We start from the raw sequence: 26,986 nt of genomic DNA, 5'->3' as shown, positions 1-26,986 counted from the left end.
GAACACAGGTTTGATAGCCGCAAGACTATGTGATGGGTGAGTTTTTACTTTAAATCCTCCCTGTTGAACGTAACACATTCTTTTAATACTTGAATACTTTTTTAATAAACACATTTTAGAGAATGTAAAAGAAATAGAAAGATTGGTAGTTTCTGGCACGTCACATTGGGTTATGACGTCACATTGGGTTATGACGTCACATTGGGTTATGACGTCACATTGGGTTATGACGTCACATTGGGTTATGACGTCACATGACGGGTTATGACGTCATGTGGGTTATGAGAGTTGATAATTAACTTTCTAACATCATGCTGACTCGATCATATCCAATTTAGAGTTGAAGCTACTGTAAATTTTACAAAATATTAGAAAAACCGGTTAAACCAAAATGGTGTTAAGAACCAATATTGGCATTTTACAAGAGAAAACTTACAAAAAACAAAATGCTCGCAATATAAAGATGAAACCTGACCAGATATTCGAGAGGGTAAGTCAAATACTAAACAATATATGTTGTAGCAGCGTTATTCCATAATCTATGTAACTGTCTCTACAATATATTTGTAAAGAACTGCTTTAAAACACCAACATCCTGTTTATCAAATGGGAGCCAAAGTTTAAAATTAAAAAGAAATGTAGGGTAGATGGTGGATAACTCAAAATGTTTCTCCAGTAGCTGCTGTGGAATGCGGCTGTGGAATGCCAAGTCACTTGTGAATAAACAAAGTTTGCTGACATCTCCATACATTGTAATGTTCTGCCGAACAGCAAACCACACGCAATGTAGAAACATAAGCCATTTCTCAGTAGCATCAACATGGGAATATCTCCGACCACATGCTTCAAGTATACTCAAAACTGGTGTAATTGTTTCCCTTCCAAAAGTATTCAATTTGGAATTGTGAGAGGCCATAGGTTAGTTGTGTAGGAAGTGATGGTTTTAGCGACTTTTAAAAAATTGTACTGAAATTTTACGTTAAGCTCAGGAATACTTCAAATAGAACAACTAAATGGGAAACAAACTGTTTCATAAAAAACTTCTTTGAAATCTTCAAGTCTGACAGTTTCTTGAAATCTACTATATAATCAATTGCATTTATTAAACCGGTTCCACCCATGCGCTTCTTTCCTGCTGCAACTACAACAACCAGTTTTTAACATATTACAATGTATCGATAAATGATTGAGGCACAATTACTTGGATATTTAGATATGGTCGGCAAATTCTCGTGTTAAAAGTGAAGGCAAAACCAATTCCTAGCAATTTCTGTAAAATAACGTAAAACCTCTATTTGAACGCCACCTTTATTTGACCACTACCCTGAGAGAAAGGTTGAAAAATAGAGCGCCACTCTCTAATTGAATGCCACTTTGACAATTATTTTTGATTTTTACAAACCCATAATATCAATTGATCAGTAAAAAAGTGTCCACAAAATCATATTAATATTGATAGGTCAAACTTAGAATGAAATAAAAATTGAAAGCTCGAATAAAAAGCAAGCAGTACACAGGCTACAATATTATCGCAGGTTGCTGGCAAGCAATAGATATCAACTGGTAGAGATATTTCTCGGTTTCTCAATGCATATTCATTAAGAGATGATCTTTGACAAGTTGGAGTTATGTTAGCAGATTTATTGTAACCAAAAGGTTTAATATTGCCCCACCGGAAAAAGGGGGCAAAATATAGACGACATTAGCTCCGCCGTAAAAGGACTAAATTTATCTTCCAAAAATTTTGAGGAGCCATTTAAAAAATACAATGCCAGCCTCTATTTGAACACCACTTCCAATTGACCTCCAATTAGAGAGGAAGGGTTGACAAATAGAAAGCCAAGGCATTCAATTAGAGATTTTAAGGTATTTATTGTTTACCACAGCAAGAATAATCGCCGAGGAAGCTAGTAAATCATTGCTAGAAAAGCTCGTGAATGGTTGCTAGAAAAGCTAGTAAACAGCTGATACATTATATAGCAATAAGATTTTAGCTGTTTGTAGTCTATATGAAAACAGTCACAACCAAAACTGAGAGTGAACATAGTGATTCAGTCCAGCTTATTTAGCGACGTCTAGTAATTTTGTTACAAATAAGCTTCTAGTCCATCCGATGAGAGGCGAGACAATTTTAAATATTTCGCTGAGTTCAAAGAATGAGCAACTTTTCTATCAACACGGCTTGGCTTTCCCAACATCAAGTGTTGGCATTTTAAAATTCAAGTAACGTGATTTAAATTTAAAAACTGCAAACGGGCTGATTAAATTGTAGAATGTAGACATTACTAAGAAATGACCCAGCGCTAACATAAATTCATGGCAATAATTAATCTACTGTAAAACCTTTGATTTAATGCCACCTCTATTTGAACGTCACCTCTTGTTGAAGGTAAGTTAGCTGATTTATTGCATCCTCCAATAAGGTCCAATATCACTCGACCGGGAAAAAAGGCAAAATGTAAGTGACATCTGCTTCACCCGTAAAAGGGCAAAATTCTGACGAGTCATTTGAAAAATATAACACCGGCCTTTATTTAAATGTCACCTTTAATTGACAGCCACTATAGAAAAAGGGTTCAAAAATTGAACGTCATGGCATTCAATCAGAGGTGTTACGGTATATTGTATTATGTTTGCCAATCGCTAAGGTCTTCAGCACAATAATAATAATAACAAAAATTGGGTCTCACAACTGCTTCTCTGAGAGGAAGGAAAACAACTTTAAAGTTACTTTATTAGAAGGATTAAAACAGATCAGCTGAACACGGTGCTGTCAAAAACCCTGCTTCATTTCTTGTTTCTTAGCTCATCAAGAAAATTTTAGAAACTTAGTTCTGTTGGATAGTATGTTTTCTGGGCCCGATGAAACAAAGACCACAACAACATTGCAAGATTAGTATCAAGTTTTCTCACTCAACAGTGTTCCATTACAAATATTCCTCATTAATGTACGCATCGTGGGTATCATGTACGACAGTCTGTGAGCTAGAAGGTTGCATAACAAATTGATTACTAAAGAGTACTTGTAGTCAATGACACGATTGAACATGACAGAATAAGGCTGCAATTGAACACAGTTGCGCCTGGTACCCACGATGCATATACTTGCAGTGTGAGAAAACAAAGAAAACAGCTTGTTCACCTGAAGGCCAGACTTGAATAATGTAATTAACGAAGGAGTATTAAGGCAAATAAAGTGCAAGAGGTGATAAACACACGATGAGCTCACTCACACAACACAATCTGGCCACTGTAAGAGATCAAGGGAGTCGTCTCCCTTATTAATTAGATGACTAAATAAGACACACAACTCCAAAACAGCTTGGGTTATGACCATTTAAATGTGTGAAATAATTAGTGCAAAACGAATTAGAGCCTTTTAGGTATGGAGGAAATGAGAAAGTTGATCACTTACGATCCTCTACAAAAGAAAGGGTATAACGTGTTTACATGCCTGCAAATGGAAAACAAATAGACGTACAAACGAACTACACAGGCTTATATGATAGACCATGCATATGCCTTGTATCTGCAGAATAATATCTAAAGTAAGAGGGGAACAGAACCTCCTTTGTCCCTCAGGACAGTAGCCAGAATTGGGTAGAGTAAATGATAAAAGTGAGACTAAAAAAAATTATTTGAAGTTTGCAGGCTTCCAAGAGCCTGTTGCCCTTTAAACTGCGTATAAAATTGTAAGACAGCTGTCCATGCATACACAACACTATCATCTGCAGCCATCTGGCACATAGACTGCATCATGCATTTTAAAGGATCCTTTTGTTACATTTGCAAACCAGTAATCGAACCTATGACCATCTCTTACGAATGACATAAAATAGCTTTCGTTGTGGTATACATCGATGAAGTCATGCACAATGTAACAAATGTAAAATACAAATTCAAGCCAAGCAGAAATGTCATAAAATGAATCTGTCAAAAACAAAACTAAATGTTGTATTTTGAAAGTCTAAGAATTGCTATTATATTTGTTTTATAGTCAATAGGTTAGCCTAACACTTGAGCCTGTAATGATAACAACACTTGGCTAGCGAGTTTCTCTCTGACCACAAAAAGAACTACTGCATACTAGTACATTTCTCAAATTTATTTTATGACTCGTTACACATGGTCCAGCTGTGTAAGCGGATATTGTATGATAGGTGATATTTACACCTCTTACATGGCTTCCTAAACAACTTATGGAAGCATGCGTGATGGCACATTCACTAACAAATGCTTTCTAATTCAATGTAAACTAACAGCTGACCAGCTAATCCACAACTCGTACATATCACCAATTCGTGCATCTAGTAGTTATAATCAGGAAGTAGATGAATGTGATGCAGAGAAAACCTGAAGTCAGTTAAACCAGAAAGGCAGGACGAATTAGCTACGGGTAAATATGAAACATTTGAAGTATAAAAACTAAAACGTATGTTTATGGAAGATTCATGCTGTCTACAATTTATGCTGTCTACATTAGACAAACTGGTTTGGATATACTAGTTGAATGTCCGGCATTGCTCGGGTAATAAAAACTCTTTGGACAGAAAATTTGTTTCTATTTAATTTAACATATACAATATTTACCATTCTAACTTTTAAACTTATTATCATGCGTTTTTGTGCAGTTAAAATGAATTAAGAAAAAAGTAGAACAATTGTAAAGATTTTTAAACCTTTTCAAACAACTGTAACTTTTAAATTTCATACCGTGAAAGAAGTGTATTGTTGAAATAAATTAGGAGGAAAAATAAAACTGTAAAGGTATTTAAATGTAAATGTGAAATCATTAGCAACTAATGGCTAAATATAGTCTGTTTTGCTACAATTACAATGAAAAATTATTTGGTATACAATTACATGATTTAATTCGTTACAGCGTTGGCGGGGTCGTAAGGCGAAAATATCGTATAGAGGGGTATAGAAAACCATAGTAATTATCTAATGCAAACACCTGGTAAAAATCATCAAAATCATTTGAAATTAGTAACAAACAAAATGTTAACCATAGTAACTATGGTTACCTACAATAAATTTAGTGTATTTAACAGTTATGATTTGCAAGAATATGTAACATTACTATGTACTACGTGGAGTTTTTACCTTCGAGACAAACATGTAACATAAATGTTGAATTTAACTTAAATGAATTTAGCTTACTAAACACATACTTAAAGGAAGTTTTAGCATGTGTTTTACAAACCCTCAAACTTTTAATTAAAATTTTATCACTGATCAGTTTGCAAATCCATTTTTATTATAACAAATAATGCTGAACCAAGACGGCGAGCAACGTATATCTCTTTCCGGCGCTGTGGGGGGAATTTTCGGCGAATAGCATATCGATATTTTGGTTATTTCGTGGTAATTAGTACAACCGCCAAACTTTAATTTCGAGAGAGATGTTTGTTGATATCGTATGATGGAAAACAAATTTGCCCTAGTATGGCGACAACAAAAAAGCATGGTGTTACATACATGGAATTAAGTGAAAATTATTTTATAACGAGAGCATCGTAACTCGTGTGCGCAATGTATTATTTAATACGTCATATAGTGTGTGCAATGTATTATTTAATACGTCATATAGTGTGTGCAATTTAGGAAAGGGTATACAGTATATGGTAAGAGCAATCAAATCATACGAACTGCGTAAACTTGTGGTTAGATGGTGGTTTACAAACTTGTGGATGCAATTTTCGTCAGTTCAAATCCAACATGAAGCAAGCGTATCGTTCAAAGATTTTAATAGCTATCACTGGACATACGGATAGCTAAACAGAACTAAAAACGAACCAGTTTGAAGTCGTCTATAACAATAGATGACTTGAAACTTTGAGATTTATAAATGTTGATACAAAATATGAACGAATTTTTTAGTCAACATCCAATATAATTTTTAACGTATCCTTTGAAGTTTTTCAAAACCATTTAGTTTATAAGTGAAGCGGCTGGGGTATCAAATAAAAATAAAATGTAAATTATATTATATATTTAGTTATATAAGTTTAAACTTTCCTAGTTGAAACTAGAATAAACTATTATGAGTTTACAACTAGCTTATCTTGTGACTGTCTCATCTTGTGACTGTCTCTCGTTTATGCACCCCTGGAGTAAAGTAACAAAAAATATCTTCATTTATTAGCCCTATATTAATATTATTATTCATTGTATTAATTTAGTTTTATGCATAATTTCAGTTTATTATATTAATTGTTTTACATAATTTAATGTTTTAATGCTATATATCATAAGCACAAACTATACTAAGTACTCTTAAAATGAATATTTATGACATGGCGATCTTCACACACAAACAAAATCTTTGAATAGATAGTTTCGCATACCGAGATGGAGTGCAGATGAAACTAGAGTACTAATTGAACTGAAGCAATAAGGTAGAAGTCGTAATAAAGATACGCAACAGAGTTTACTTTTAGCTGTACTAGGTAGAGTTTAAACTAAGTCTAGTACAGTACACCCCTGGGTTACGATGTCCCAGTTATACAGTTTTTTCCGCCTTATATGTCACACAAGATTTTTATTCGTCCCTGCCATACAACATTTCTTGCGCTATACAATGACAACATAAAAAACAGTAAAATCTTTCCAAATTTAAATTTGGTCGTAGGTGTGCTGAATACATTGGAATAACGAAAATGCCGATATGCTATTCGCCAAAACCCTCCCACAACGCCTGAAAAAGATGATGCTCGCTCGCTCGCTCTCTCTCTCTTTCAATTCAGCATTCTTTGTTATAAGTTATAGTGGAAATGAAACTGGAAACGGATGTGACAAAATTTTAGAAAATGAAAAATTAAGGTTTAGTTTTGCAAAATACATACTAAAACTTGGCTTTAAGTATGTGTTTCGTAAGCTAAACTTATTTAAATTAAATTCAAAGTTTATGTTATACATCAGCCTAGAAGGTATGGTACGTACTGCACATAGTACATTGTCATGTTGCATTTTATTGCAGATAATAACTACTAGACACACTAAAGTTACTGTAGGTAATTATAATTACTAAAGTTAGCATACCATTTTGTTACTAATTTTTAATATGTACAGTCACCATGGGTTTCTATATCCCTCTATATGACATTTTCGCCCTACAATGCCAACATTAGAACTAATTAATGTTGTAGGGGGGTCCACTGCATGTTGTAGGAGAGTCCACTGCAACTGTTTTCAAAATTTGCAAGTATGATAATGAACTTTCAATTTTAGGGTCATGGCTTTTACGCGAGAAAGTGTGATTTGAGAAACTTTAAACGTTACATGTGGGAAATCACTTGGAGTGCAGAGTCAATTATTATCTCCAACTTTCCATCAGGTGTTGGCAATGTTAAGGCAATCATAAATGGAAGTTAATGATATAGCTCAACAAATATCAATAAAAGCTTGAAAACACTAATACCTTAGCATCATAAATCGATTAAACTTCACAGCCAAAACAACAAAGGACCACGCAGTTATGAGCAAACAAAAGTATCCATCCAAATATCTCACCAATCCGATAAGCAGCACACAAAAGCTAAACCAATCGACAGCACCACCCATCATGTCAAAATATTCCAAGTTTCAAGTCATGTCTTGTACAACTCGCCTTATGGTTTCTTAAAACTTGTCTCCAAGTCCCTATTAATTTGAGACTGTCCATTTACTGTTTTCTAAATGGTCACTGCTAGCTTAGCATCCTGCTTTAACACCTCAGTAACTATCGGGGAAACGTTCGGGAGCACTCAGCGATGCCCCGATAGTTACTGAGGTGAGTTGTACACGACATGACTTGAAACTTGGAATATTTTGACATGATGGGTGGTGCTGTCGATTGGTTTAGTTTTTGTGTGTGCTGCTCATAGGATTGGTGAGATATTTGGATGGATACTTTTGTTTTTGCTCATAACTACGTGGACCTTCGTTGTTCTGGCTGTGTAGACTACGGTCCGGCCTCGACAATATCCCACTAAAGGACACCTGTGAGAAATATTGCCTATCCGATGCTCAACATCGTGCCTGTAAGATGCGCCGTTCCCTAAAGCCAGCTCTGCCTCAGACAGTTGAAAAGAAGGCCCTGTTAGCCTAGTGTCATAAGTCCCTTTGCTCAGGCTCTGAAATCTGAGACCAGAACCAGCTAACTAAATAACGCATTAGTAATAATCAATGATATGTCTGTAGCAGACACCTTGACCCCGCTGCCACTTATGACTCATATAGCCTTTTACTGTTGACTGCTGCCTTGGCAGCTGACATACTCCCAGTGTTGATTCAGAACGAACTTAGCATAAAGCAATATAGTAGCTGCCAGATGGCGGAACCAAATATCTGGTGCAATGTAATGGCGCTGTACATAACTGCCTCCTTTGATGTATTTTTTGCTGTAAATGAACCGAAGTACTGCTAGAACAGAGCGAGTATAGTATCAAGAAACAAACGCCTCCTAAATGTAGGCGGCGTGGTCTAATGGGCTCGCCAGCGTTTAATGAAAGTTTTACCTGACTCACGATAAGGCAATATCTTTATGGAGGCAGGGACCAGGAATCGGCTAAAAAATCACTGAAGGAAGCATCTTCGCAGTGTCGTAGCGGAGAATTGAAGCTACATTGGCAGCGCTCTTGCAACTAGTTCACGTGAAAGCCAAACAATTCTATCAGTAATACGACTGTTAGTATCTACGTTATCCATATTTCACCTATCCAACCACTTACCTACCTATTTAGTTGAAATATTTCCAAGCTGTGTGTTTTTAGAAATAAAATATTGACAGCTAAAAATCACAGGTATTCTTTTACCACGCCAATTGTGTGCATAATGATTTTTGCATAATATACTTTCACACTACCGTAGGGAGATAACTTTGGCATATTTGATAAGTACAAAATATAATTGATGCAAAAGAAATTTCGAACCAGCATCTTTGAAAGCCAATGAGTAAATTGAGCCTTAACCGCTTTAAAACAGACAGGAAACGTTTGGTGATATGGAAGACAATTCTGTGTGCAAGGACTTAATCCGATTATTATTATAAACTCACATGGGACCTGTAGCTCTCTCTCTCTCTCTGTAACAGTCTCTGAACTGTCTCAGCGCATCATCACTGATTGATATTAGAAAGTGGTGAGTCATACAGAACACCAGCGCACGCTACCACGCTACCGCACGTACCCCAGAGGATGACCATGAAATGAACTTGAATCAACGAGATAGTGGAAGCAAATAGCTATATAAAGAGAACTGACAATGCGGGAACAAAGTAAACAAGACATATTGAATGTGACTAGGTGAGATTACATAGATAAGCTTAGAGCAAGACAGCTAGCACTGAATGGTTATTTACTCAAGAATGATTGGGGTGTAAACTTTAAAACCAAGCAACACTCGAGACCATTAGGAAATACATGTTACCGATTTACCACTGCATTTAACTTTCAAAAGCCCACAGATGGTGCTCAGATTTGAATACTGTCGAGCATTTATGTGTCACGGAGAGTTCAACCATATTGTCTCTACAACTCTGTGATACAAACAAAAGCGTATGGTGCCCTCAGATCTTTCACCATTGTGGAAAAATAGCACATTCCAATCTTATATACTCTTCGGCTCTTATATACTCTTATATACTCTTGTTCACATTCTTTCAGTAAGTACACGACTCTAACTGCATTATCTCAAGCAATAGGTTCGTTTTCATCCAGTTTGTTACGAGTTGCTATGGTTACAAGTTGCAATGGTTACCAGTTGCTATGGTTACCAGTTGCAATGGTTACCAGTTGCTATGGTACTAGTACAGATAACTGTACGAGCCATACATCAACTAAACTCAAACAACCTCAGCACTCTCAATTAACATTCACACTCAATTAACATTCGAACTAAAACTGCTACAACTTCAAACCAAACTTTTAAAATTGAAGTCATGTCATCTACTTCCTGTCCTACTGTCACTTCGACCCAACACGATTTAGTTGACGTGTGTGAAGAAAGGAAGTGAGTACAGCAATTGCTAATAGTCAGTTGTACAAGTGAACATGACCTTCCATTGCACCTGACTGAACCAATAGATTATGATCAGGGCCATTTTCTTACAAGCTCTCCCTTTTTCAAACTAGGAGTTTTTATCAAGTTGTCACGCAGCTACATGGCTCCCACTTATACCACCCCCTCCTTTACCCACCTCGATCTTGGAAGTGGATTTGTAACAAACTTATGATATAAGTTTCGGAAGGATATTATATAAAACCAACATCACATGAAATGATTTGCTATTTGACAAGATATACTAAGGCACTGCACAGAAAAATGATACCACTTTTCTATAGAGGGATCAAGTTAGACTCGTTACAGTAACAGGAAGTTAGTTCTAAACTTATGAAATGATAAACCAGAGAGCAAATGTTACAAGAAACAGAATATTCAAATAGAATGCTAAGTAAAATACCAGCATAAACAGACTGGCCTCATCTGTTTAATCATGCCTCATCATAACAGATGAACACCGAGTAAATAATCTATGTTGTTAGGACCAGAATACTTGTATATGAGAAGGGAGGAAATCTAACGCAGCCAAATCAGAAAGAGAATGGTGCCATGAAGCACCATCTACTAGACATCTTTGTAAATGCTTGGGTAATCTTCAATCAAATGCGGTTGCAGCTTGTCCCACTTCTACTATGTTAAATTCTATCATCCAGTCTCAAGCGTTATATACATTGTAGTAGAGGCCTAGTTGTACTGATTACAGCAGTCACCATCTATTGCATAAGAAACTGGTTCAAGCTGGTTTAAACCCTTGAAAGAAATACTTTGTGGGAGTGTTAAGCTTAAGACAACTGGCATGGGTTTCCAAACAGAGATGATCAAGGGCAGCCAAATTACATGAATGTAACTAGTTGCTATGGCGGGTACCAAAGTGAGTTCATGAATTAATCAATAGCGTAGGACATTTTATATTGTTATTGACCAACTCAGTCATTTGCTGATACAGCTTTATAATGGCAGAGAGACTTTGTTATATTTAAAACTTTAGCAGCAAATACTTATTTCAAGTATTTGATTAAAGGTTGACTCACAACAAAATTCACATTACAGTTATTTGGTACCAAAAGATTCACCGTGTCTTATTCTGTTGTGTTGTAAGTGCAAAATATGTGGGAATGTGATTACAAGCTCAAAAACGAAGAGCCGCCATAGATTGGAATCAGTTTATTTCTCTGACATTGTCATTACATGTGGTTGTTTTGGGATGTTCTCACGTAAATTGAAAGGCCAATAACAAGCTCAATATAAAACTTCTCGTAGTACTAGTTTATGACAAACACTTCGAATTTTACCGAAGACTGTATCAAATATAGATGCTCGCTACTTTACAGTTTTATTTCGACCTGGTCTAATCGTTTAGTCGTAATCTGATCATGTGACCCAATACTTTGCAAATAATTTCTGCAGCACTTTTCGATTATCACAAGTGACCAACAGCCTCGTCATGATTATCAGACAATGATATGTACTCCTTCGAGCTAAGGTTAGAAAATTGCACGAATTTTTACGGTAAGTTATAAGATATCAGTGCTAAAAGTGACAGCATTACAATGACAATAAAACAGACGCGTAAGAACAATAGACATGTTTTTATTGAATGCGTGAAGTATATTTGTGAAAATATTTCGACAAATGAGATTGCGTGAAGTGTAAACAAGCCATCTTGTACAACTATGTCCCATTTGAGTCGTTTTGAAAAAAGATTCTAATCTACGGCGCTTTTGTGATGGCGGCGATTAACTGTTCGTTTTTGAGTTTTTAGGAGTTTGTAATCACATTTCCACATATTTTGTACCTACAACACAGCAGAGTAAGACATAGTGAATCTTTTGATACCAAATAACTGTAATGTGAATTTTGTTGCAAGTCAACCTTTAAATTGAAAATATTTGATCTTCAACAAGGTTCATTTTATAATTACAACAGAATCCAAGGATAAAAACAGAAAGTCTACAACCAAACTGCCTGTGCTGTTGGTCGCTATAAGCATGACCAGTAAAACACAATGTAACTGGTACACAAAGTAATGTTTTATACATTCGGTCATGGAAGTGTCACTTGTGCTGAAAGCAGGCAAACTAGCTTGAAACTAACTAGCTTCAAACTAGCTTGAAAGGTGATGATTGGCACTCATTAGAGCAATTAAAAAGTTAGTTACAGGTATTAACTCTTCAATAACTGCATCTTGTGCCAAAAAGAAAGCGTTGAACACTTCTGAAGAGTCTACTAGAAGTTTTTTTAGCAAATCACACATGTACCAAATTACTCGATGGAATTGCTCAATGGAACTACTTTGAAACAGCGTCCAAAAGTTCAACAACGTAAAGCTTGCGCGATGCAAATTTTAATGTTTTTTTATGTTTGACCAAATTGGTTGGACGTTATGTTACTAGTGCCGTCTTCTGCAGTATAAACTACAGCACTAAATGTAGAAGCAACAAAAGAGGCCGGTGGATGGAGTCAGGCTTATCCAGCCATAAGCAGTCAAGGGTAATAGCGCGCTTTAGACTGGCTCTATCAAAGCCTCGCTATTCATTCATCCATGAATTGAATTAATGCCTATAGAACAGTAATCTTTATTTTTGTCTTTACATTGATTTCAGTTAGCCGGCCTAGTTAACTGATGCTATCAGCTACATGGCTCTCAATCGCGTAAACACGAGATTATTATTTGCCTTTGAACGGAGTCTATTCAATGCCTCTAGTGGGACAATAGAATACAGACCAATTCATTATTTTACACAAATGCTAGGCTAATCCCATGTAGCCAAGAGCGTGCGACTCTGCATAGCAACAGCCAAATTACCAAATTAGACTGATTATGTAACGCGGCTGTTCAGCAAAACAGTGAAAGGGGAATATCCAACAATGAAGGGACATTTCCAGACTTGTTGATAGATAACAGAGGCTAGATTATACGCACAAGTCTCTATGCTAAAATCGCAGACACAGGTATCAGCGCTGTCAATGATTTCATCTATGGTGAGCAGAATGTAGCAGTTACAGCATGTCAGGTGTGTATTGCCATCATATACAACAGCTTTCTTATTAATTTTTATGATAGATGCCTGCGTTTGAACCAAAATTTGTAAAACCAATGTCATGAATGTCACCGGTATATTGAGAGATGCTATTGGTTAACTGTAATATAACACACCCGTTACAAAATTTCATGAAAGTGTCACTGGCAGCGAGGCAGTTTATACTAGCCCTGAATTAGTGAGGTAATAATTAAAACTGGTAATAGCAGTCATAAAGTTAGTTGGGCAGCTACTAGACCCGTGCAACGCTTGGGACGTTCCTAAACTGGAGCTCATGCAAACAACCCTGGAGCAGCGTAGTAACTGACTGACCTACATAGACCTAATGTAATGTTACAAACCACTTGGCTGTCTCAAGTTTGTATTGTTCGCATACCACAACTGCTAAAAACATGCTTAGTTTGGCCATCATTAATTAGGGCCAGCCTCGTATTAAAAGCACACAGTGCATGCACAACACCGCACAGAGCATTCTTGCCAAGCTGTCCCTGACATAGCCAAATGTAACGCACTGACTCATACAACCAAGCAAGGACAGTGATACCATCTTCATCAGACTGTCAAACAGTTGTATGATCCGCCAGCCACTCGTATAGATATACTTACAGCTCTGAACCTACAAACAAAAACATGGATTCTTTAAATATTCACTCTCCCGCAATGTATGCTGGAGTTAAGGCCAAGTTGATAGGAGTGTAACATCTGATAAGGAGAGAGGAAATTCGCTGCTTTATCACTATCCATTTCATCTACAAACATCCTCTGAACAAGCAATTGTATAATCCTTGCACTGCTAGCAATCTGACCAACTTGAATAAGTTTGTTATCGTTTCCTCTGTTATACACAAATGCACTATCAAATCCAATACTTTTTACCTTTGAACAGATTTCTTGGCGCGTATGTCAGAATATTTGATTAATTAGGCCGGCAAGGAAGAAGCAGGGCTGATATCGGTGTGGGGATCATTAATATAATTTTAGTCTAGTCATATGTTCGGTTTGGTGAATGAGTCAAAGGTTTTTGGCTGGTGACTACTAGCATTACCACTGCATGGCTGGCCAAGCAGTAGATCTTGTTTAATAGACCGACTGGCATTGTTTTAATTCATCACCACAACTAACGGGTTGCCAAAACCTTGTCCCAAAGCATTAGCCGTGAATGACTGGTCGAGGAAGATACCTGTAGAATTGCGAGTTCAAAATTTGAAATCAATAAACATGTTTAATAGAGGCATGTTTATGTGTCTTGTTTGTGGCGAGTTTCATATCGTTTTACCTTAAACGGCACTATACAAATTGCCAAGAATTGGGCATTACTTATGACGTTGCAAGTATTGATTATCTCATATCCACCTAAGTGTTCAAAAACAATGACATATCAATAATAAATCGCATCTTAATAAACAACTGCTAGGCTACTGGGTCAACAAAGGAGCGTGCGAAGAAGACGTCTGAACTGGCACGTTATCTCCCTTCCATGTAGACTAACTGACATTGCTTATCACACACGGACAAAGTACTCCAATGATTCCTCTCCTAGAAGTGCCAACAGCGTGACACACGTGTCTAAAAATGCCGAGCTGAACAAATTTTGAGTTATTTGACATATGCGGTAGATGTTCTGATAAAGGTAGACTGGTGATGTAAGAATGCCGTATGCATGAGAGAGTAATCAGTTATGTTGGAGCATTGAGCCAAAGCATTGTGTTAACAAGATGAAACTTGTTACAACCATGCTCTACTTGTATTAGTGTTGCTAGGCGCCAGTCAATCAATGTCCATTTGATAGTGATTGACTATTCGATATTGACCTTCAAAATTAAATTAATCATTCAGCTAAGTTTATCAGTATTAAACGTTTTCGTAGCCGTAACTGAAATACAGGTGGTTTATTACTTGCATCAAACTACTGTCAAACTATTGTATAACTAATTTTGCATTGTCAATCCTACAAAGCTTAAGGATTTCAATTTCACGGCTATAGTTATGGAAATGCCACAGTTCTGGTTTCCTTCCTTGCTAGAAGCATTTTGGTCTTTAGACACGCTAATGGCAAATTAGACCAACTCACCAAAGTTAATATATCAAGGCATATTAAGAAAAGGTTACGTGTCAATACATGCAGAAAGAATCTGTACATGAAATTATTTTGTAAACATACCTCCTTTGGATCCTCCGCATCCCATTTCAGCAGATGGTGGTAAAGAATGAACCAAAGAATATTGTCAGCTTGAGCAGGTTCAAGCTGTCACAGTGCAGGTACTTGGTACTAAACTTTCTCGCGCTGGCTCCGACGTTGCTAAGTGAAGTTACAGCAGCCTGTAAACTATACGCATGCGTATGTTTTAAAACTGAACTCAATACAATAGATCAACATTTCTAAGGCTACGGACTTCTCTTCCAATCAATGATTTATTTGAAAGATAAACAATAGCCACGGCGCAGACTATTGGCTATCGACTTGCTCACGTGCCTTTAGTAACCATAAGCATTAGTCGCTGTAATGGCGACCTTGTAGCAGAACTATTACCCAGTCTTATTCTGCAAGTTGATGTGGTAGCAACTAATATAATAGTTAGAATTTGATAATAGAAATGAGCCAATAGCAAATTAAACCATAAATACAGTAATGCAAAAACGCAGCGTAATTGGGGATTATTTATAACAAAATAATACAAAATTTTCATCAACAGTCGTCACCGATTCTGTTCTGTGTGACTGGTTGTATCACTGTTATTAAAGTTAGCATGAACGTTATTTTTGCAGTCTGCGTACCTTATAATGTCAAAACACGTGAACTTATCTGACCGATTTCAATTTGCCGCGATTCACTTTAATTTGGCGAGAGCCACAAAAACGCACCCTCGTAGGAAATTCGAGCTCATTTTTGGCGGTTTACGGTGGCATGGTTCTCGGTTACTTTTCATCGCGCCTGATGCATCTACAATATATCGCCTTAGTTTGTGTGAAAATATAAAGTAGACAACTACCGTTGCTCGCGTTACTTGCAATTATTTCACGCCTCCACCAGCGTATTCAGACCTGCCAACCCTGGAGTGGGGAAAGACGTGAGAGTCTATTTTGGGGGCAGTGAAAACGCGAGGATTTGATAAGTGGGGTAAATTTTTCTAGCGTATAAAAACACCACAGCGAAAGATAATACCTATAACTCCATATGGAAACCACATGTCGTGGAGGTTATTGATAGATGAGAATGCCACAAATAGGTTTATTTATAGTTGTTTATTATTAGTAAGTATATGATTACTACATGAAGATTGGGGCAAACAAAACAGGTTTTCTTTGGTGAAAGGGGCAATTGCGTGACACGGGCGTGAGATGCGTGAGGCAAATGCGTGAGAGTTGGCAGGTATGAGCGTATTCTTACATGTTTAATGTTTGGTCATTTCTTGGAAGTTGGTCATTTCATGTAATGTATTAAAACCATTGCAAAGTAACACACTGGTATGGTTTGTAAATTCACTTCATATTTTTTGACACAAATAAAACTGCAACTGTATTTGTAACAACTGTCAAATTCCTTAAAATATTCTGTAACACATGAAAAACTGCCTCTGAAAAAAAAGCGACTCTCAATATTAGTGTTGTGGAAGAAATAAATTATCTTACACAATTATAAAGTGCAAAAATACAGTATAAGTTTTATTCATTGTTGTCATTGTTTTAGAAATTTTTGTTTGTAACCACAGTTTTTTACTTTGTCATACTGTTTGGTAACACAATAAATCAATTTTGTTAACTAATTGTTAAATTCAGTTTACACAAATACTAACATTTTCTTCAAAAAATATTCTGTAACACTTCGTATTGGTACAAGTGTGTTTATTCAAGCCATCGGTAACACCGTCCTTTTGCAGATGTTCTGCACACGCTACAAGATTTTTTTCTACATTTGTTCTTGAGAATATTATTTTGAAATGTCATTCATATATTCTTATATCTAGTTCTGTAAAACTTGCATTGCAAAAAACTACTATCAGCAAAAAATCAATTTTAAAAATTGTTTATAAAAGAAAATGTCCTATTAAAATATGACTGTGTAGTTCTTCGCTGGTCTTTTTATACGCTGGTCTTTTTATATGTAGATTAGCTGGATGCCTGGCATTGCACGGGTAAAATAAGTTTTGTACAGAAAATTTGCTTTTAATCAACATATTCGACCTCAACATTTACCATTCTAACTTTTAAATCAAGGTGTTATTAATGTTTACTGTGTTTATTTCTGTGTAATTCATACCGTACCAGCTGCAACACTTACTACAAATCTATACTGAATGCAATAGTTTTGTTGGTTATATGAGTTTATGCATTTTTCTTCTGGTATGGCTTCATGGATTTTCCTTTTGGTATGGATTCACACATAAAGCTGCTACAGTGTTTAACGTGAAGGCGGTGAAGCCATGAAAGATTAGCATGTATTTCAAGCAAGTGTCAAATTTATTCCATGGTATAACAAGTTGGACTGTGTAGTGTATAGGATAAAAAGATGTTTGCAAAACTGGAGGCTGTGAGTTCAAATCCAGTTCACCGCGGATTTTTCATCCTTAAAATGTTATTCCTATAGCTAGACAGACGGAAGTACAGACAGACGGACAAACATTGATATTTAAATCTAGAATAGAAGTCTGCTATGACTGGCCAATTGTGAGGGAGCTGTCTTATCTTGAATAAGTATACCTTTCATGCACAACCGTAATTGCTGCTAACAAATTGGCTAGCTGCTTGTAAGGGTTATTTGCTAGTCAAGCCTTACTGTAAGTGGTAAACAATCAGACAACAATTGATTACATTCAAGTACAATCAACCTTAATGCTGAAATGAGCATACAATGATAACAAGTAATCAAATACAGTAGTTACAAATATAAGATACGTTAAACGATTAATAAAGCGATACAGTTTTGTGCTTATTCTTTCCTTGGGTGTTTTCTTTTCACAAAACTAAAGCTCAAAAACTCTTACACATTCACAAATCATCCAAGTGCCTTCAACTTTGCAATTTTTCCAAGCAGGTTTGCATAGGGTTTCAGTAGCATTAACTAATTAATTGGAGAAAAGCTGAAATTATCAACTCCATCACATTTTTGGTACATAACATAATGTAACTGTTAAATGTAAATGTAACTGTATATCAATGATATACAGCCCCCCAGGGGGGCTGTATATCATTGATAACATAATGTACATGTAACTGTTAAAAAAAATTTGTTACAAAAAAAAACACAAGTTTACCAATATGTCATGACCAATCACAAAGAAAAGTTGGTTTGTGCTTATATCGCTTTATAAACCAGCGTTTTAAGCTTGAACTTGTTACTAAATTTTTTTTAGTAAGTTTCTGCAATAGGCGTGATATCAGAAAATTCCTAATACCGGCACTTTATACTTGTTGATTTGGAATTGTCTTTCACTTTCCGTGCATGTAAAAACCAGGTTGAATCGGCGAACCACTGAAGTAAGGCAAGTTTCTAGTGGTTTGGCGAACGGGTGTAAACTCGTTTAAATACATGTATGTACATGTATTCGAGTAAGTCCTCGAAAGTTTTTGGTTGCGGTGTAGATTTTCAACTATGTCAAGTTCGATATAAGCGTGTACATTTCTGGCAAATTATCTATTCACAGCGGTAGTTTCTGCGACAATGCTATAACCTTTGCGCGTATAATATTCCTCTAACAACCAGGTATACACTGCACAGTTGGTTGCAAGAATAGCATTTCAAAGCAACAGTTGACACCAATTGTTAAGTTTAAATTAGTTGATTATACGCTGAGTGAGTATACGCTGCATTATACAATAGTTCGCTACCAGACCTGCCAACCCAAGAGTGGGGCAATGCGTGAGATTTGGTTTTGAGGCAATTGATGTATCAATGATAGTGTATATAAAATTCTGGAAATTGGGGCAAAAATCTCACGCATTTCTCACGCATTTTCATATTTTCTTTGGGGTGATTGCGGGAGTCTCACGCCTAAAGCGTGAGAGTTGGCAGGTATGTTCGCTACTCATCCATTTTCTCTCTGCCCGTACAATAGGATGGCATACTTCACGTACAGGTTTTTAAACTAGTGACAGTTGTGGACACTATTTACTCTAAAAATTGTTTTAGAACATTGTAACATGTTTGTGAATGATCAATAAACAAAATTTTATTATCAGCCGCATAAAATAATGATAAAATGCTTCCAGACGTCTGCTTGGCAATTTATACTTGGTCTGCGAAGGGTTTTTGTAAACGTTGTTTATATGTGTTGTTAACTGTACTGGCAGTTTTTCATTTTGGTGTACAGAGACTAAAATTTGTCACAACTTTGTGCAAGCTTACTTGCATGAACCCGTGAGTTAAACTAACAAATAATATCAATTTGCCCAATAACAACTGTAGTAAATTAGTAATTGCATATCAACTAAGGCAACAGTTAGTCTAGATGATATAAAGCTGTACTAATTCATTCAAATATCATAGAAAATATTTATGGCTGCATCTCATTTTTTTGAAGTTGCCGCCTCACAGCAGCCGATCCAGAGCTTTTAAGGGGAGCAGGTTTTACTCTGTCAATTAGCTACGTACGGCCACATGGGTCAAAACTCAGCGCAAAGGAATTAACGTCATTCTTGCTATTTTAGTTTGATGGTTGCAGATTGTTAACTAAATTAAATAAACAGTAAACTCACTAACGATGTATAGTTCAAGCAAACACAACTTTCATTTGGGATTTGCTGAACCCAATCAAGCATTACTGATGCCATTTGAGTGCAGGTCTATGAAGTTTGGTTACTTCGGCTGCCTTCTTCGACCCAAGCGTACGTCGTCAAAAGACTTTTGGTTGCTGTCTGGCCACCCCTCAAGAGTTATTTAGTATGTTAAGCAAAATACTGGTGGCCAAGAAAATAGCTTGAGAGTTTTAACTGGGTACAGTAGTTGTTTAACCTCACTTTCTTCTTTACTTTACGGTTCACTGACCCGTCTGTTATCTTGTTCTTAATCACTTTTAACATCTATATTGCCATATGACATGACTCCTTGTGTTGTCACTTTAACTGCTGTTGAAGTTTAATGTCTGGCTATATTTACACATATAATTGATCAGCAATAGTTCCAGTTGTTTCTGAAGCTTCCATTTTTCTGTAATTTATCTAGAAATAGTCTTCTAGTCTGCCGTCGGTCTTAGGAGATCTGCTGTACAATTACACCGCCTTAATTACATAGTCCCCTAATTTTTATTTTGACAAGTTTGGGATTTATTTATAGAATTAATAACTAAAGTGACTTAGGATTCGAATTTGACAAACAACTAAAATCTTTATTGACCATGTTTTTTGTATACAGTGCGCCCTCAGGATACGGTTTTGATCCATTCCAGGGTTGGCATCGTATCGTGAAAAAATCGTATGTAGGGGTGTAGAAACTGTAGTAATTATATAATGCAATCATCCCCTGGTAAAAATCATCAAATTTTATATAGATGCTGTACACATTGAAAATTAGTAACACAATAATATTTTAATCTTATTAATTAACTGTAATTACCTATAGTAACTTTATTATATTTAGTGGTTATGATTTGCAATAAAATGTAACATTATAATGTACCATACATGTGCAGTACGTATCGTAGTGAGTTCTTACCTTCAAGACAGGCGTACGTATAGCATAAACTTTGAATTCACATCAAATACGTTTAGCTTACTAAACCCATACGCTTTAAGCTAAGTTTTAGTATGTATTTTTAATTATTTTACTGAATTTCAACCTTTTTATCACTAAAATTTTATCCTTCATCGGTTACTGTTTTTGCTTTTACTAGAATGTTTAGCGGACCTTATTCAACCTAATTCGACAAGAAAGCCTGAGTGATGCTGTTTTTGTAATAAAGGGAATTTTTGTTCGCAGGTCAAGGAAAGTTGTCTGACTATTGACCTGTTTGAAAATATTTTTGGCGAACAGCATTTTGGTGTCTTTGCTATTTTGACTACGTAATAGGGACAGGAATTGAAAAAAATCATCATGTTCCTCTTTGTACGGTGAAAGAATCGCATATCAGGATAATGATACCTTGAGGGTGCCCTGTACTTGCATCAATAGATAATTTATGGGTTAATAATTAATGGGTTAAAAAACTGAAGTAAATGTTAGCCCAGCTGCATAGCCTTATAGTTGTGAAATTATTATTAAAAGCAGTTTGGTAATATGGTTTTGTTAAATCGATAAGACCAAGCATCATGTTAAATAATAATTTGACACTGTTAAGTTCTGTTAATGATTATCTCAAGCAGTGTACACTTAGTTGAAAACTTTCGACAAAAGTTTTAAAATTTAAAACCATTATTGTTTTTAACCTTGGATTTCCAATTCATGATTTGGTGATAAGAAATATTATTTAACATGCCCAGACGGTGAATTTTGGTCAAATTGTTCATAATTGGATTCAAATCATGATTTGATCAAACCGAAATAAGTGATTTGGGTTATGTTCACTTACCTTCAGTAATTGTCAAAAAATTTATCAACATAGAAAGGCGATTCTTTTCGAGGTCTTCTTTGTAAGTTTAAAAATTTCCTATATAGGAGGAAATTCGTATCAACGAACACACTCTAATTAATTTATTTTATTGTCAATAGCTCAATGAATATTGTTAGTAATGACAGTAAGCATGATAAAAACTGCTCGACATGAAAACTACATAAACTGAATAGCAATCAGAGTAGGTATATTTAAATATAACTTTAATAGTCAATAAAGAAGATTGTTACTGTTACACTGCGTTAGAAACAAGTGTTGGCACAGCAGTTCTTAGATATAGGCGGTGAGAGATATCAATATAAGAGATAGGACAATTGATATCTCTTACGTAGAGATATCAATTGGCGTCGATATTTTTACGCCAATTGATATTGATGTAGAGATATTCAGCACAATTTTTTATTAATGCTGACAAGCTTTTATCATTTTGTTTTACAAAACCACCATGTTTTGAGAAACTTAAAGGTTGACTTGCAACAAAATTAACATTACAGTTATTTGGTATCAAAAGATTCACCATGTCTTACTCTGCTGTGTTGTATGTCCAAAATATGTGGCAATGTGATTACAAGCTCTTCAAAGCTCAAAAACGAACAGTTTATCGCAGTCATCGTGAAAACGCCGGAGATTGGAATCTTTCCAAAACGGCTCAAATGGGACGTAGCTGAACACTATGGCTTCTGTTTACACTTTCATGCAACCTCATTCGTCAAAATATTTTCACAAATATACTTCACGCATTCAATTAAACCATGTCTATTGTTCTTACGCGTCTATTTCATCATCACTGTAATGCTGTCACTTTGAGCACTGATATCTCAAAACCTACCATAAAAATTCTTTAATTTTTCAATCTTAGCTCGCAGGAGTGCATATCATCTTCTGATAAACATGAGGAGCCTGTTGGTCACCTGCGATAGCGAAAAAAGTTGCAGAAATTGTTCACGCTATTTGGCAGGAAGTATGGGTCACATGATTAGATTACGACTAGATGAATAGACCAGGCTGAAACGATACTGTAAAGTAGCGAGTATCTATATTTGATGAGGGCTTTTTGGTAAAACCCAAAGTGGTGGTCATAAAAAATAGCCTTTCATTTATGTGATAACATCATGTGTCAAAACAATAACCACAATGTTTGAGTACGTCATCGAAATAAAGATATTCCAAACTATTGCGTTTTTGTGATGGCTGCGATTAACTGTTCGTTTTTGAGTTTTTAAGAGCTTGTAATCACTTTTCCACATATTTTGCACATACAGCACAGCAGAGTAAGACGTTATATTTATAACGTCTTACTTAATTTAGCTGAAAATATTTTCACAATGCCGGAAAGAGACACGATTACTGATTTCCCTATTCAGCAATTCTCGTGTGTTAAACGGTAATATTTTTTCTTTAAACCAATGGCAAAGTTGGAGTTGCGATCTCTTCATACCGAAGGTGTAGTGGTCAGACAACTTTCCTTAAAGCACATAAATTACATAATTGTTTTATTATATAGTTCAATACATCAGTGTCTTGGCTTTCGAATGAGCCTGTATGCAATACTCAAAGTATAATAGAACTATAAAAAACAGGGTGTCAAAAGTATGTCCTGCAATAAAAAAAAACACTTGGTTGTGGTTCCCACAATGTGATGTCATAACTATTATTTAGCCTTAGGTAGTCGATCCCTTTCGCTGCCATTAAGGCTGCGCTTTTCTGTGACAATTGGTGCTGTTTAACCCAGAGAGCGTTAATACTAAACTATGATTCTAAAGAATCAACAATGCCCGTGGATCGTGCTAACGCCGACCAATACAAACACATGTTCTGGGTTAATTAATTATGCTTCAATAAATATACTGTCGTTAATAAAGGTAATGAAATCACATTGATTAAATTGTGACCTGCAGTTGCGTGGCCCTAGGACTATATGTCAATCCCTCATTCGCGAGATCACGCAATGCTTGAAATTAATTAGTCTCAGTCCGTGCCCCTCAACATCACAATAAAAAGAGAGGGTTAGTGTTTAATATCATCGGGAAAACATAGTTTGGTGCTTGGAATCTGAGTTATTTATCATAGAAATAATCTGTACATGGAGAGCTAATGACACTGATTCCTTTGTCATCTTCATTGGTTCTCTGGAGTTGTCCTACCTTCACTTGCCACTAGCGTCATTATCGTAGTTGATAAATATAAGCAGTAAGCAATGAAATAAGCGGTAAGAGCACACAACACCGAATATGAAAATTGTGCCATCACAATTTTCGAGCCTATACTATTGAACATTTCTGCGATAGAGCTCCGGGCAAATCTTATAAACACCAACCAATGTCTGTCTCACCATGTCAAACAATAGCTCATTCGAAAGCCAAGACTCTGATGTATTGAAGTATATGATAAAAAATTATGTAATTTATGTGTTTTAACCTGCTAACAAAAGTCCACGTTATTACGAAAACAGCATCGTTCGGGTTTTCTTGCCAAATTACATTGTAAGTTGAAAAATGTTTTAAACAGGCCCGCTAAAAGTTATAGTGAAATCAAAGACAGAAACTGATTAGTGATAAGATTTTAGTGATCAATAAAAAGTTAAAACTCAATAAAATAGTTTCAAATACATACTAAAGCTTAGCTTTAAGTGTGTGTTTAGTAAGCTAAACTTATTTGAGGGGAATTCAAAGTTTATGTTATACGTATGCCTGTCTTGAAGGTAAGAACTTCCTAAGGTACATTATAACATTACATTTTATTGCAGATCGTAACCACTAAATACAATAAAGTTTACTGTAGTTTACTATAGTTACAAAGGTTAATATACTATTTTGTTACTAATTTTTTATATGTACAGCACTTACATAAAATTTTGACAATGTTTACCAGGGGATGTTTGTATTATATAATTACTGAGGTTTCTATACCCCTACATGAAATTTTTTCACCATATGATGCTAACCCTGGAACAGTTGACAATCGTATTCTGAGGGTGCACTGTACAAGGCTGCTATCTTTTGGAAAGTCAAGTTCAGCCAACTATTTAGCCAAGTTTGTCTTTTGTATGTAGCTTTTAGTTCAACTTAATATTAGTTAATATTTGAGTAGTTTAATGATAATAATCTATATATATAAATCTCCAAGTTGGTGCGTCTGTGATTCTATGAATTCGTGTGCCCAGCTATAGCTATTAAAATCTTGGAATGAAAAGCCCGATTCATGCTGATTCGGAACTCATGAAGATTACAACCACAAGTTTTTAACCACGCATATAACCACTGAGCTACACAGTCCGTAGAATTCTATCACTCTTATCATATAGCGTATACCCTTTTCTCGATTGCACACACTATATGGCGTATTAATTGATACATTGCTCCCACGGTTTACGATGCTCCTGTTATAAAATATTTTTTCGTCTAACTCTATGAAACGCGATGCTTTTGCGTCCTCGCCATACTATGGCAAATTTGTTTTCCACCATACGATATCAACAATAATTTCTCTCAAAATTAAAATTTGGCTATTGTATCTCAGCTCAGCGTCATCCATTATGACAAAATTGGGTTCGCAAACAGATAACTGATAAAATTTTAGTAAGATGTTTACTAAAATACATACTACAACTTCCTTCAAGTATGTGTTTAGTAAGCTAAATTCATTTAAGTTAGATTCAGCGTTTATGTTAGACGTACACGTCTGTCTCGAAGGTAAGAACTCTGCACATAGTATATTGTAATATTACGTGTTTTTGCAGATCATAACCACAAAATGCACTGAAGTTATTGTAAGTAACTATGTTACCAAATTTAACATATTGTCACTAATTTTCAATATTCTACTAAAGTTTTAAGTTCTACTAAAGTTTACTGCAGAGACTGGTCGCTGGTTAAACGTTATAATCTTATTTTTTCTACATAAATTTTTGCGCAAAATTCGTTATGATTACCAATGGAGCGACCGACATAACATCGCAACCAAGCCGCATAGACGGAAGAGAATAACTCCTTATAAGTGCAGCTGATGCATCAGGTGCAGTACGTCTTGTGACAAGCTGTTGTTGCTCGCCGCTCGACGGGGGGACAACTACGCAAAAACAACAGCTTGTCAAGACAGGCTACATACTTACAAATATAATAACCATCTGGATTAAGATTAAAAAATAATTAAGTTGAAATTTTTACAAGTCAAAGTTCTGTATCACACTTAGAACAGCCACGTAGCACTCAAATACTATCTTATTTCATTAGCTGGAAAGTTTATATCAATAGCTCATCTTGGTTACTGATTTAGTTAATGATAGCAGACTAGAAATAAAAAATAGTAAGGCTGAAACAAAAGGACATTTTTTCTGACAAGAATAGACTGTTTTTACCTTTACCTCTTCTCCAGTTACTGCCTTGCTGGCTTGATAGGTACAATAATCATACTACTTAACATACGGTATCCTAACTTGTACTAGTACATGTGTTTGTGATGAGATTTGAATTCCGTGTGAACATAACATACCTCAACAAACCATTAGTGGATTCAAAATATTTCAAGTAGAAATATGGAAGTAGAATGATTATAAAATTGTTGCTGTTCTTCAAGATATAAAACAGAAAAAATTAGCAATACCGTTAACATTAGTTGGTATACCGAAAACAAATTAATTATGTTTCAACTTTGATTCAATGTGTGTTTTAGCTACAACCTTGACTCAAGCCAAGCATTATTTTTTTACCCGTGTTTTAGTGTCTACTACTGAATGCCCGGCGTTGTCCGGGTAAAAAAGTCTTTGGACAGAAAATTTATTTTTGTTGAACACATATACAACATTTACCATTCTAACTTTTGAACTTCATATCATGAGAAAGGTATTTTTGTGCAGTACAAATGAATTAAGAGAAAAACTAAAGCAACTGTGAAGGTTTTCAAACAACGGCAACTTTTAAATTTCATATAATGAAAAAGTGTTTTGTTGAAATAAATTGGGAGGAAAAAAAACTGTAAAGATGTTTAAATGTAAATGTGAAATCATTAGTAAGTAATGGCTAAATATAGTCTGTTTTGCTACGATTACAATGAAAATTATTTGGTGTATAATTATATGATTTTAATTCGTTTCAGTGTTGGCATCATAAGGTGAAAATATCGTATAAAGTGGTATAGAAACAAACTCATAGTAATTATCTCATGCAAACACCCGGTAAAAATCATCAAAATCATCATAATTAAAAATAGTAACAAAACAATATGTTAACCTTAGTAATTATACTTACCTACGATAACTTTAGTGAATTTTGTGGTTATGATCTGCAAGAAAATGTAACATTACAATGGATTATGTACGGTATGTATCGTGGGGAGTTCTTACATTGGGGACAGACGTGT

At 35.5% G+C, this 26,986-nt stretch overlaps 2 protein-coding genes across 6 annotated transcripts in view; one reads left to right on the top strand and one right to left on the bottom strand.

The window, feature by feature from the left end:
- Positions 1-15,393, bottom strand: part of LOC137387762 (creatine kinase, flagellar-like) — a 40,709-nt gene extending 25,316 nt beyond the window's left edge. Inside the window, exon 1 of one of the 3 annotated variants that reach the window (XM_068074269.1) lies at positions 15,247-15,393. In XM_068074269.1, the coding sequence (XP_067930370.1) occupies positions 15,247-15,266 (20 nt within the window). In that variant the 5' untranslated portion in view covers positions 15,267-15,393. Of the gene's footprint in view, positions 1-13,691; positions 13,697-15,246 lie in introns of those variants that run through there. The other 2 variants (XM_068074272.1, XM_068074271.1) reach the window with 2 other exon arrangements.
- A 3,238-nt stretch (positions 15,394-18,631) lies between these two features.
- Positions 18,632-26,986, top strand: part of LOC137386910 (N-lysine methyltransferase setd6-like) — a 51,280-nt gene continuing 42,925 nt past the window's right edge. For 2 of the 3 annotated variants that reach the window (XM_068073134.1, XM_068073132.1), the window contains exon 1: positions 18,691-18,786. The gene's annotated coding sequence lies outside the window, so the exon portion shown is untranslated. Of the gene's footprint in view, positions 18,787-26,986 lie in introns of all 3 variants that reach the window. The other variant, XM_068073133.1, reaches the window with a different exon arrangement.

Source organism: Watersipora subatra, chromosome 2, assembly GCF_963576615.1.
Source record: "Watersipora subatra chromosome 2, tzWatSuba1.1, whole genome shotgun sequence".
Taxonomy (NCBI): domain Eukaryota; kingdom Metazoa; phylum Bryozoa; class Gymnolaemata; order Cheilostomatida; family Watersiporidae; genus Watersipora; species Watersipora subatra.
The sequence above is the reverse complement of the archived record's forward strand: the minus strand, read 5'-3'. Positions and strand labels throughout refer to the sequence as shown.